The 13,371-nt window shown below is 43.3% G+C and overlaps 1 protein-coding gene across 2 annotated transcripts in view; it reads right to left on the reverse strand.

Moving 5' to 3' along the window:
* Window positions 1-13,371, reverse strand: part of MTA1 (metastasis associated 1) — an 80,905-nt gene that overhangs the window by 3,830 nt on the left and 63,704 nt on the right. The window contains exons 18-19 of one of the 2 annotated variants that reach the window (XM_082766061.1): window positions 4,400-4,431; window positions 1,378-1,529 (exon numbers count right to left, since the gene is read on the reverse strand). In XM_082766061.1, the coding sequence (XP_082622187.1) occupies window positions 1,378-1,529; window positions 4,400-4,431 (184 nt within the window). The remainder of the gene's footprint in view (window positions 1-1,377; window positions 1,530-4,399; window positions 4,432-13,371) is intronic. The other variant, XM_082766062.1, reaches the window with a different exon arrangement.

Consider the following 13,371-nt stretch of genomic DNA (forward strand, 5'->3'; position numbering starts at 1 on the left):
GCTTTTCAGCAGGCTGCCAAACATCTCTTTTCAGCACTCTGATCAGTCAGCTAAGCAGCAAAGCTCTTGGACAAAGAAGCCTGTTCTTTTTTTTTTTCCCTTTTTTTTTTTTTTTCTTTTTAAATGGAAGAGATACCGTCTCACTGAGCTGATGTTTATCACTGTGCTACGATTTCTGTTTGAGATGCGTCAGTCACTGATCCTTCCTGCCACGCTCCGTGGTCCTGTACAAGCAGACAATTCTGTGCCCCCGCAGCAAGTAGCTCTCATGCCTGATATTGATGAATATTCTCTCTGTTCTGTACTGACCAGAGAGCAGGACCTCGTAGTAGTTCTGAGACATTGCTACTGCAAATCTACAGCATTTCTTGTGGTTTGGACAATAAAGATGTCAAGAAGTGTTTTATAGACGTAGGATTATGAAATAAGCCTTGAGCATCCGAGGATTGAATCAGAGACTGAAAACCCTGCGTTTGCAACGGCACGTGAATTTGTCAGATCTGTAACAGGATCCCAGCACCCCTTCACCAGGGCAAGAGGACAACAGGAAAAAAGAAATGCCCTCAAAATTGAATTATTTCTCTCCCTTTGCTTTGTCATTCATATTGGAGATCTCACTTCTTACCTTCGCAGCACCTTGCAGGACCAGAGAAGGAAAAGAGAAAGGCAGACTAGAGATAAGAACCGGGGTGAGATGCACAGATGCAACTTGGACATCACCATCTCAGCCTGTGTTCAAAGCCCACCTTGTAACAGGCCCACAGAGCAGTCACTTGACACTTGAAACGCTTTGCAGGCTGAGGAGAAGTGTTCTGGGAAGCACTACAGCAGAGATGTCAGCACACAAGGCAGCATTCAGAGCGTGTGGAGCCTCAGAAAATGATTGTGGCCAAAACAATCTGTACCCGGGTAGAGACTACTGCAAGAATGGATAACGTTGTGCATAATTCAGCAGTTTTTGGTGGATGCAAACATAAAAAAGCTTTAGTAGCAAAGAGAACCCTGTGTAGAGGAGGCTCAGACCCTCAGCTTTACCCATGAGCCAGAAGGCCCTACTCTTCTTCCGAGACACTGAGGGAGGACCTCCAAAGGCATCTATGGGTCTACATCACGTGAGTCTCCACCTCAGTCTTCCTCCCATGTCATTTCCAACATCTTAAAGGAACTGCTCAAGAAGAAGGATCTGCTTTCTCTGGAATGCAAGTGCCTGATTAGGCCTATCAGACATGATTAGATCTATCATAGCCTTTATCCACCTAAACACCAAAAGCTGTGTCGGCATCCAGTCTGCAGCAGCAGATCTGCTGAAGAGATCCCTGCATGGAACAGAAACCAGAAGACTTCCCTTAAATCCTCTGAAAAATCCAAGCTTCTTACCTGGTTTCTTCGGTAGCCATGTAGAAAACATCATCTGGTGCATCAATCCAGTTCATCCTCCTCCTTTTCACTGGAGGCATGGATCCACCACGAATTAATCGGACTTTTGTTGGGTATGATTTCCCATTGAGCAGCAAGTTTCGGCTTGGTCCCTGACGTGACACATAAAAAAGTACAATTATGGACTGCAACAAACCTGCAATAGCATGTGATAAGCACTCAAACAAAGGAAAAGAGAGTTGAAAGTTTTCATGTTAGTTGTTGAGAGTTTCTGGTGAGTATATACCCTCTTGCCCACAGATGAATAAAGAATTCACAAAAAAGCAATTGTCCATAAGCAGTAGAAGTTAGGCACCTTCGATATACAATAGGGCAGCAATACTCCAGCGACAGGACAAATAATAAATGGAAGGCATCACCAAAAATCTGCTTTTTGTGTCTGTAACATGACATCAAACTTGAAAGACTGAGCATAAGACTTAGACTTCAGCTACTACCATAAACCTAGAGCAACTCTAGTGATTTCAGGTAAAGAAATCTAGCTACACAGCATGAAATATAAAAAACAGAATTTACAGTTACCCTGGGGTCCCAAACTTACCCACATCCTTTTTGTTCTCAGGAGGTTAATATTTTAGTATATACTATCATCATTAAATAAGTTGTACATTGTTAAATAAGTTGTAAAAAGTTGTAAATCTAGATTTACAAAGCGTAACACCTTTCATCGTGAAATCATTTTGAGCATTGAACAACCCGGATTTCCCAAATATAACATATTTGCTTTGCAAATCAGCTACCATCTTCCAAACCCGCAGTAGCCCCCTTCCACTCAACTGGAAAAACATGAGCTGTTATTAAGAGAGGTGCAGATACAAGGGAGCAAAGGATTAAGCTTCGCAAATGCAGCTGTCCTTGATCATTTGAAGTCCAGTTCTGCTGCCCCTCTTCCTGCTGATAAGCGCATTGAGAAATCCCACTGAAATCAGTAACACTGGACAGTCAGGGGAGATACAAAATGAGGGCCCAGGAAAATGGATATGTGTAAATTAAAGCTGGTCAGAAAATGCCACAGTAGAAATTTAATGCTGGTACGTAACGGGCCAGAACACCTCCCCAGATGAGCATGAAATGGGAAACTGAGCATGCACAGAGGGAGATCTGGCTGGGGAGATCCACCTCGAAAGGAAAGGTGAGGACATGAAGTACTCAAGCCCATAAATGTCAGGTTACAGCAAAAGCCCAGCCAAAGTTCTGCACGTTGACTTCAGAAGGGAAGACTCTGGCTTGTCCATCAAGGAGTGAAAAAAACAAAACCAGCAAAACCCTGCATCTCTCACATTTTATCTGAGGATGGGAAAAAAAAGGATCAATGAATTTTTTGACCAGCCTTAATTGACTATACTAGCCATATCTGCTTCTTGTAGAAAAGGAGGACTGGAGAGCTAAACAAACAAAATCCCACCTGTAAAAATCCTAAGCTGTTGCATACAAGTGCAATAAGTTTTATTTCTTAGTTGCCCAGCTCCATCCTATACACAACACTTTTGGCACCACGGCAAACCACTGAAATACTTCAAGAAGTGCTTTTATATTTGAAATTTATTAAGGAAAAGGCTTCAAGTGAAAGGCTTTTGTTCCCCCATCTCCAGATTTCTCCAAGAAAATCCTTTTGTGAGTGTTGCGAAGGACGTTTTCTCCCCATGTGCTATGTAGGCAGGAGAACAACTCCAGAGACAGTTCTTGGAAATACCTAGGAGGGGCACCCAGCTGCTTTGGGGTCGCCTTTTCTCTACCTGCACAGAACAATGGTTCAAATGGCACATCCTAAACGTGGCCCTTCGGGATCAGTGGCATATTTTATCAAGCAATCCAGGCAGTTCGAGGCTTCCTCCCTTGCAGCTAAGAAGCGTTGGGTCATCACAGATCTGTCCCCCTGCACTGAGCTGGTTTATGCAGCAGACACAAACAAGTAGCCAGTCTCCTCGGTGACAAGCAGTGGAGCTAAATGCAACGAGGAATAAATAAATACAATTTACTACTTCCTATCGGATGCTCGAGTACCAAGCCAAACGGACGCTTCGTTATTACAAGCAGCCTAGCATGCTCAAGCTATAGCCTCCTAATACTGCCCGCCGTCCCAGAACATTGTTAGATTTAATCATCGTTGTGATCACTCTGCAGCGACCACAGCTCAGAGCTGCTGATTTACCCATGTCAGAGGGCCTCTGCTGACACTAATGCATCGTGGCAGCTCACCTACTGAGGCAAACGCCACTTTATCAACGCCAGAAGCAGATCTTTTCTGGGGGGAAAAAAAATAAATTATGCTTCAAGTTCTCTCCCATGAGCAGAGATGTAACGTCAGGGTCTCACATAAGCCATCAGCGAGGGGTGAAGTGGTGCAGAGCCCTTGTGCTGGCCCCTTCACACCGAGGTGAGTTTCATGAGAAAGCATTTGGCCAGAGATGCATCAATCAGACTGGCTATTTGCTTCTGTCTTTTGATAAAACTCAGCGTAATGGATGAAAGGCTAGCAATCATGTTTACTCCAGAAAAATAACAGAACGTAACAGAACAAGCATTCCCAGAAGACAACTCAAACACCAACTTCCTAAAGAAATAAAAAACAGAAACTTTTCCATACAAATCCTTCCATCATTTAAGCCTTCCTCCTTCAAGTGAAACACATTCCACCTAGAAACACCTCCAGACCTTTGCTATGAACAGCCACTCAGTTTCTCTACGAGCACAAACAAAACACGTCAATGAGATTACTTTGAACAGAACATCGATTGATTTGAGGTTTAAATTTTGTTTGACCACTTGGACCTTTCATATGCCCCAAAATATTATTTTTCCTTCATTTTTTCAACTTTTCAATGGCTCGGGAAGTATGACCAGCTGCAAACAGCAAAGACGGAAGTGAAGCACTACGGTTTAATGGGGTGTGCTATCTAGAGAGGGTTAATAATCATTCTTTTTTCTTTTCCCTGTTTTGGTTAAATGAACATTCTCTTACCATTTGTCTGGTTTGTCCGTGGTTAGGCAGACCTAACAAACAGGAAAGAGAATAGAGCTGGTAAGACCATTGCTTTTCCAAGACAGAAAAAGTACAAAATCAAAACACGCAACTATGATCGCAACGGTGTTGTTTTGCTAAAAATAAAGAGTTTTCTACCACGCTAACTTCTCCCCTCCTTGGAACGTGACTAAGAGCTTCCTTAACAACATGGTTTGACGAGCAGAGCCCCCACGTTAAAAGCACATTTCATTCTCAGTCTTTTCTCCAGTTTCTCACACCTTTCTTCAAACTACCGCTGCAAGTCCATCTCCTCTGTCAGATCTGACGTTTTCCTCAAGGCTTTGAGAAAATCTGATGTTCTGCTTTAGCTTTTGAGGAATTCACTGATATCAAGGAGGAGAAAGAGGAAGGTATTATACTGTCAAGACAGCAACAAACACAATCTCTCCTATCATCCCTGGATCCCCAGGGAACGATCCAGCTCAGACACGAGACACAAACTGTTAGCACACAGACTGCTCTGAACCTACCACCAGTAAACTCTGCCCCAGGCTTAGCTCCATCCATCACAGAGCACAGCACTCCACACAAAGCCCTCCTCCAGCATCACAAACAGCACCGTGAAGCACCAAGGCTGGATTTTCCTAGACTGCCACTTGCCATACCATCAGATTCCCCATCACGCGTGCACCAAACTGAGCTGTGCATCTACGAGACCCTGCAGGACACACAAAGGTCTTGGGCCATGAGAGCAAAGTGCTGCTACAATGCAGCAGGGGATGGCAATAGCACAGAATGGACAGAAGGATCTAATAGACAAACACTTGTTACCACCATTTAGTTTTCCTGAGATGCATGCTCCAATAAAACACAATTTCTTTGACATCAATGCACCAAACCACCTTTCTCAGCCCCTTCTGGCTGAAAACCAAAAGGGGCAGTGTAACAAAGCAAAACGGGTACTACAAACGCTGTCACTGGCTAGAGGTAGCTGTCAGTAGGAATTCTGCTTTCACATTCATAACAAGCTTCCCAGCACTGTCCTCTTGGTTTGGCTTTTGAAATCTCCCATTGTTAGCCAGCTAAGTTGTGATGAAACAGCAGAGCCTTCTTATAACCCAGCAAAAATGGACTTTTACAGCTGATGGTCTATACTCCAACAGATTTCCTCAAAGTTTGCCTTGGTAAAAGCAAACACAAAGTATTCATGGCAAGGATGCCAGGAAACATAGGGCACAGTAACATACTGGGAAGGAGAATGACACAACGAGGGACACTTTGAGCATCGTGCCATCACGTTAAATCAATGGTTTATACCAAGATTATTTTTAATTCTGGAGAGATGTATGCAGTTAGCTACTTTGAACATGAAGACACAGACACAGCTTCACTTTCTGCAACGTTTTAGTGCCTAGGTATGCACAGAGATAAAGAAATAGTTGCCCAAAAGGCTTCCATCGGATCTGTAGAACAGATGTACCAGGCACCAAGTAAGATGACCAGCAACAACCTTTGGATGTTGACAAAGGCAATGTAAGCGCCAGATAATCACACTTTTTTTTTTTTTTTTTTTTCAATAAATAAAAAACACAGGAGCAGCAATCGCATGCAAAACACAGCTGTGAGCAGCCATCGGAGATAGATGGACAAAGAGCCCCACGGATGTTGGGAAACAGCACAGCCAGCAGGATGCAACCTGAATCTGTTGGCTTCGGCCCAAAGCGCTTGTTTTTTTTCCCTCCCCCTTCCGTACCAGAAAGATAGCATTTTCCTCCTTCGCGGGAGCTCTGAGAGATGTAAATCCACTGATGCTGGTCCCTGGATTGAAGCCACGTATTTCTTTTTAACCACACTTAGGATTAGCTCTTTTCTCCTACTAAGAACGCACTTGATGCCAGGAGCAGCCGATATGTGGCGGTTGCTGCTGTGATGACTAGCTCTGGATGCACAATAGACACTAAAATTGCTATTTCTAAGCACCAGAATTAACCCAGAATATTCCATAACGAGATGCTGAGACTGACACCGACCGAGGGCTGCAAAGAACCGCTTCCAGCTCTGAGCCCCAAAGCTTCAGCCCTCAAACAGTGAGGAAACAGTGGTCTCAAAACAGGGACGCTCCTCACCAAAAGCTACAACCTCCAGGATAAGCTCCCCTTGACAAAGCTCTGCTCCGGTAAATTAAGGCACAGAAAGTTACAGTTTCAGTACAATTTATGTTCTTGCTATCTGAGTCATAACGTACCAATTAACACGTTAATCTTAACTACCTGTGAATTTCCCCTTTAGTCACGCTTGGATAATTGGAGTTGGAAGGAATCAATATAAAAACAGACAAAAAAGACGAGCTTCAGTTTGCCATAAAAATAATTAAAGTACATGCACAGCTGAAGCGCTGCTCCCAAGTGAACAACCTTTATCCGTCACAGCCACCTAGGAGAAGCAGAAAGCTCAGCATCTGTAACCCATTGCAGAACAGCTGTCAAGTCAACAGGATGCATCTGCACTGGAAACAATGGATTCTCACCCAGAATTGTTCAGTGGCTTCTGTGCAAGAGATGAGACGTGCGCCTCTAAGAACTAACCGAACTGAATAGCCCAAGCATAAAGGTCTACGGTGATGGCTCCAAGCAGGTCTTCCAGTCTTTTGCAGCCAAAGAAATTGGAATATGTTCTAAGAATGCAAGAGTATATGGTGTTTTTTTTGTTTATTTTCTGTAGCATGGGGAGAAAAAAAAAAAAAAGAGGCCCTGGAAAACCTCCTCCTATACAGCTCTTCCTGCCAAAGCCTGTGCTATACATTGAAATAAAGAGGAAGTCCCAGAGGATTGAGTGAAGACGTGGTAAACTGGATGTATATCCGGAGATAAGCACAGACATCCTTTGCCACAGATGAGGCTACATCATCACTGAAACGCAACAAAACAACTCACCACAGTGCAGAGACTAATGGAAACCCTCAACGCATGCCTCCACTCCTGCCAACTTAGTGACCACGACCTCAGAACTGTTCCTCAGCCATAAAAGCACAATTACAGAGGAGATTTTAGTCCAAAACAGCCACAGCAGGCTCCTAAGGCCTAATGAACCTTCCCTTCCTGAAGTATCCTCCTGCAGACACCCCCTCTCAGTCTGCCTACCTGGTTCTGCCCATGGAACAACCTCATCGCGTTTGGGGCTAACTCTTTAGATTTAATGAGTGGTGCCATTCAGATATTACAGACTGAACTGCAGCTGCAGGAGGTTTGGTTATTATGACGATTATTTTGAGGCCAACTCCACACAACGCCTAAGTGCCGTGTTGAGGAGGGGAGCCCAAACCCTGAGCAGCGTGCCCAGCACAGACTGGAGCTGCTTTCGGGTAGTTACTACATCAAGCACCAAGAAGCTGCAGAATAAGCACCAACCATGGCCTCTTTTCTACTTTAGTAGAAATCTTTTAGGGCTTTACCACACCTGAACCTTCACACTGCTGCCTGTATATTCACAATTTAAAAGCATGGCACAGAAGTCTGTGCAGAGCTGACCCTAGCATCAAGGAAGAACAGCCCAGCTTCCAGCCACTGGAAATAAACTGAAGTTGTTTAATTTGTAGTTGTTAGAACTTACTAACTCCAAGCTTCAGCATATCCACCATGTACAAAAATACAGGTGCTTCATCTCGTGTGAACCTAATCTTTTTTTCCTCCATCCAGACATCAAGCAATTAGTCACACATAGCATTTTGTTTTTACTTCTGCTTACCTAAGAGAAGTATCATGCAGAACATGCAATACGCAGCAACGTTCATAAGCACATCTTCAGTCACAATCAACACAGAGAATTCAGTCAATTCTTTCAAAAGTTTAAGATACAGGCTATACTACAATAAGTTGCTTTCCAAATCCACACTTTTTATGTGTTTTCCTTTTTCAAAAGTAATCTTCCTCCTGGGATTCCATCCTTCCCAGCAGGAACAAAAACACCAACAGTACCACATTTGTGAGCAAGCTATTAAAAATAAAAAACAAACATGCATGAATGAGGCTTGATGAACAAGAATTTTATTTCCAAGTTACTGGTTCACTTGAAAAAGCGTGTGTTGACATATACACACATACACAGTCTTTGCAAGCCTACAAGAAGGCTTTAGTACCTTTCTCTTTCTTAAACTGCCAAGAGTGTGTTACAACTGTGAGCAGATTGAGTGTCCAGCTTCTAACAATCAAAGGCTATAAACCTTCAGGAATGCAAGTGCAACAAGCAGAACACACCATAAATTGTACCAAATACCACCTAGACTAACATTTGCTTAAAATTCTGTTGTATATAAAAACAATGTTAAAATTGCAATTTACTTACCTAAGTAAGTTCCTACCAAGATTGGCAAAGGAAAAGGAAAAAAAAAGATCTAAGGTTAAAAAAAGGAAAGGTTCACATAGTTCAGAATACAGTAGCTCAGTCCCATGCAACACATACAGAAACACAGACTGTTTTGTTCTAATGAAACACAGAACTGGTATGTGTTGGACAGATAAACCCAAGACAACATTAAAACAACCAGCAATTCCAAATAAATTCCCAAAAGAGTGGCTTCAATTTTGTATGAGCGAGCAGTGGTTTGTTACCCACCTCCTTCCACTAACCCCTGCATTAACCTCGCTGGATTTGGACAGCGGTTCCTAAAACGCTCAGTCTAACAGTTCACACTAGTGGTGCAGACACTCAGTCTAACAGTTCACACTTCATGGTATCTCACAGCTGATGTGCTTGGCCATGCAAAGCTGGACCTTCTGCTAAGAGCACTTCAAATGTCCCTTCTAATGCTGCCTGGGCAGTGACATCCAGCTACGAGGAGTCAGGAGCTGCCCTTGGACAGGTGTGTTCAGAACAGAGAGCCAGGACCTGTGTTTCAGGGTTGAGTGAATCACTGCTGTTCACCCTCTTTCCTAAAGGAACAGCGTGGTATATTCTGACTGTAACACACCAAAGGTTAAGAAAAAGTCACAAAGCCATGCACCTCACTGCTTTAAGGTTTGTTCATTCAAACTGCAAACTAGAAACCACTTAATTATTCACTGTACTTAGAATTAGGAGCATTCTACTTTATATATGTATCGTGTATATATATGTATGATATTTATCACATGTAAATTCCACTTATGCTTAGAAGTTCAGGCTTTGTACCATTAGGGTCATTCACAATTCTGCCCTTGCATTCTTATCCATTCATCTCCTTTCAGATTAATTGCACCTGCTCCCTACCAAAGCCTTGGGATATACGCTCTACTCTCATTAAATCAACATTTGCATCTTCTTCCACGCCATCCCTCTTAAATAAAATGGTTTTTACGATTTGATTCATAGAGCGTGAAGCCCATCCCATGATTTCATTTCCAGATCTTTCTCCATAACACCAAAAGAAACTTGTCACAGCGTCATGGCTGAGCTGAAGACAAGTGGAAAAAAATCATTCAACATCTGAATACAGAATGCTAAGAAAAAATCTCAAAAATAATCTGCACTTTTGGCTTATAATCTAAAGCAAGGAAATTGCATAGGCATGTGGTTATTAGGGTCTCCAAAAAGCATTTCAAGCAACTTGTCATTCTTCCCAGCTATGCTGCTGCTGGCAAGAAATGGTCCTTGCGTTAAGCAGCACTGAGCATTTTTTCCTCTGTCGACACTAGTCAGCATTACACTGATCTGGATATCAACAGCTAAAGCCAGGACCTTTCCCCCAGTACTGCATTATTCATTAAAGGAGCAATATTCCTACTTGTTTACAGCCTGGATGGACAGATTTTCTTGGGCCTCATCTTTGGAAGGGCAGCCAGTGCCACTGCTGATAAAGGCAGAATTTTAATGCAGCTTACGCATCCAGGTAAGTTTCTACAAGGTCCAAGTCAGCCAAGAAAAGACCTTCCAGATAAATCTAGTTTCCTACATAGCTGATCCTAGAGGACTTTTCTGTATTCCCACCCTCAAGAGCTGTTTTTGATCAAGAGCTGTTTTTGATCAAGAACATTATTTCCATTTTCATGCTCATCTCTTGATAATTAAACTAATGCTAGCCTGATGAAGCTATGAGGCTTCCAGTTCCAGGAGTCCATTCACATTTCCCTGAAAGGAGCTGAGAGACAATGAACCAGAACACATTAAGTTAGATCGACGCTCCATTTTGCTTTAGAAATCCCCAGTAGCAGGAGCAAGGTATTCCAACAGTTAATTAACCTCACTCAAAAAATTGCAGCTTTTTTCCAGCCAAAGTTTTTCTGCCGTACCTTCTGGCTACTGCAGCTCATTATTCCATTCCCAGCTGGACTAAAAAGCCCTCTATTATTACACTTCTGCTGCTCCTGTCAGCAGAGACAAACATCTACAACTTCTGCTTTGATGGAAGTGTTTTCCATTATACAGTGTGTTTTCCAGTCTCTTCACCGTTTTCATGGCTCTTCTATAAACCCTCTCCAATTTTTCAGTGTTTTACATGGAGCTTGACCCACTACCATTTTTATCAATGTAAGTTCGTTGCTAGGAAAAGCCTTGCCTTTGTCCTGGCTACTCATTCACGTTCTCTCTCTTTCAGCCAATTTTAGAGCGCACGTGATGACCCTGAAAAACTAATTTGATTAGTTGAAAGCTAACACAGTGCAAGAGAGAAAAAAATTTAAGAGTGCTCCCTCCCTTCCCCCTGGAGGAATCTGTATGGAATAGTATCACACAGACCCCATGCTGGATAGCTGGAAGGACAAAAGTAACCAGGGCCCAGGACATAAAACATCCCTTCAGCTTCCCTAGGGGATTTTTCATGGTAAATATTGTCAGGCAAGCTCCAAAACTTTAATGGAAAAAGGAATAAACTTATACATTTTTAACATCTCGCTGTATTCTTCAGCTTATGAGACTCCCTGTCCTTTTCACGCTCCAAAAATAGCAATCTGCAGGAGTTTGCCCGTGCCAGCCTAATGCTGGAAGAGTGCTGGGGAGGCCAGTGTATGCCTAATAATGCCTCCAATATGACTAAAAGTGGGAAAACAAAAATACAGATTTAAGAACTACACCTTTCTTTTAAAATAGAGCAGAGGGAGAGAAGAGAGATGAGTATTTCCCTGTTTTTGGACATCAAGCATCAGTCAAAACTCTCTGTACATGGCCAGACAAGTCATATTCAGAGTTCAAAGAAGTTCAGCTCTGCCGTGTTAAACAGGGATGATTCAGAAACAGAAAAGTTAAAGATATTTAGGTGGAGTTACACTAGCAAGAGAGAGACAAGAATTTCAAAGGAAAAATCCAAAGTACTCCGAAAAGTTCAGCAATTTCCAGCATTTCCATAATTAGCTGTACTAGTTCAGGCTGCAGCTCGGTAACAGCAGGCTCCTTTCTTTTCACCCTTGGCCTCTCACTGCCAAGATTCCCCGTTCCCAGCCTTTCCTTTGCTCCACCACCACCACTTCTCCTCACAGAGCCCACGTTGACCAGCCCGTACCCCCACACGGACTAGGCCTTCCTCCCACCTCCAACCTCCCCACCTCAGCCACCAATTCGGTACACAGAGCCATTTTAGGATTTAGGTTTCAATTTAAAGAAGAACAATTCAAGGAGCTTCATTAACCAGGCTTTTCTGAGGGCCGAACTCTAGCCACCAAGCACCATCCCTCACTGCCGAGTAGGAAGGCCTCAGATGAGGATCCTCCAGCAGCGCTGCCTGAAGAACACCCCAAAACCTACACACAGTTTGGTTTTCAGCAGTATTGGACTGCCTAATTATAAATGAAGACAGGTGTTTAAATGCTTAGAAACCTGACCACCAATATCCACACACACAAACAGGAACCTTAATGCTTTACACTAAGCAAAAACACTACCTGCTATTTGGCTCGTTCCCTGCAGACCCATCTCTTATTTCACATCGTTTTAAAACCTGGCCACAAGGAAAGCCTCACAGACCCATCACAAACCATCAGCTCAGCAACAAACCAGCCCTTACAGCACAGGTACCTTCCATCACAAGCCTGGAAGTAACAGCCCAGCACCAAAAGGCTTTTATCACCGGTTTTCAGCCAAGAGATTTCAGCTGAAGCCCACCGTACTAGCTGCCTACTGCCACATTTCAGAGACTTTAACACAGTGACCTACACAAACCATAAAGTATCTTCCAGGTGCCAACACAGCATGTCAGCAAGACACAGGGGAAGAAAATGGGTAATTCACACAACAAGTAGGTTAACATCTCTGAAAACTATTTCAACAGAGGTGGACAAAAGGTCTTTCTGCACCTAGATTTGTGCAGAAAGACTGTTTTCAGTGTCTCCATGCAGTAGTTTTAACACCAGCTTTTCTTTGCAGCACGTTCCTGGAACAAAATCACCCAAACCAGTCAGTATGCCACCATGTATCACTAAAAGTGGAGGGGAAAAAAGAAACCAAAAAAATACAAACACCCTTCCTGTACTGCCTATAGAAGCTCTGCAAATGCATCTATGTTTATAAAGAAGAATCTGACTGGTCATAACAACTCTCATTCATCTTTTGCATACATTTTAGGACTGTTATAACCCCCAAATCAGTCACTTCTGAATAGATAGGTTCATTTCAATCCTTTTTTACCACTCTCACCAGCTCCTAAATTCTGTTTCCGAGGCCTCATCACTCCCACTGCTTTGCACCCTTTCTCCACAATGCTTCCACCTGTGCTTTCCCTCTCCCCATGCCTCCTCCTCACCCATCCAACCCAACTAATAAGCCTGTACAACTCCAGCCAGAGCTAAGGACCTCAGTTCTGGCACAGCACGGGCAGCAGGCATTAGGTAGGTGTGCCCAGAGCCAGCAAAGCTTACCAGCTCACGTGCAAGGCAACTGGGAGCCAGCACAGAGGCACCGACAGAGCTGGCTCCAGGCCACAAGCACCTCTACCAGACTTTCACTATCTGATCCCTCGTGCCCAGCAGATCTTGAGGTTCTTTAAACCTTCTTTCCTTGCGGGTGAT

This window comes from Aythya marila (genome assembly GCF_965140915.1).
Source record: "Aythya marila genome assembly, chromosome: 8".
Lineage (NCBI taxonomy): Eukaryota > Metazoa > Chordata > Aves > Anseriformes > Anatidae > Aythya > Aythya marila.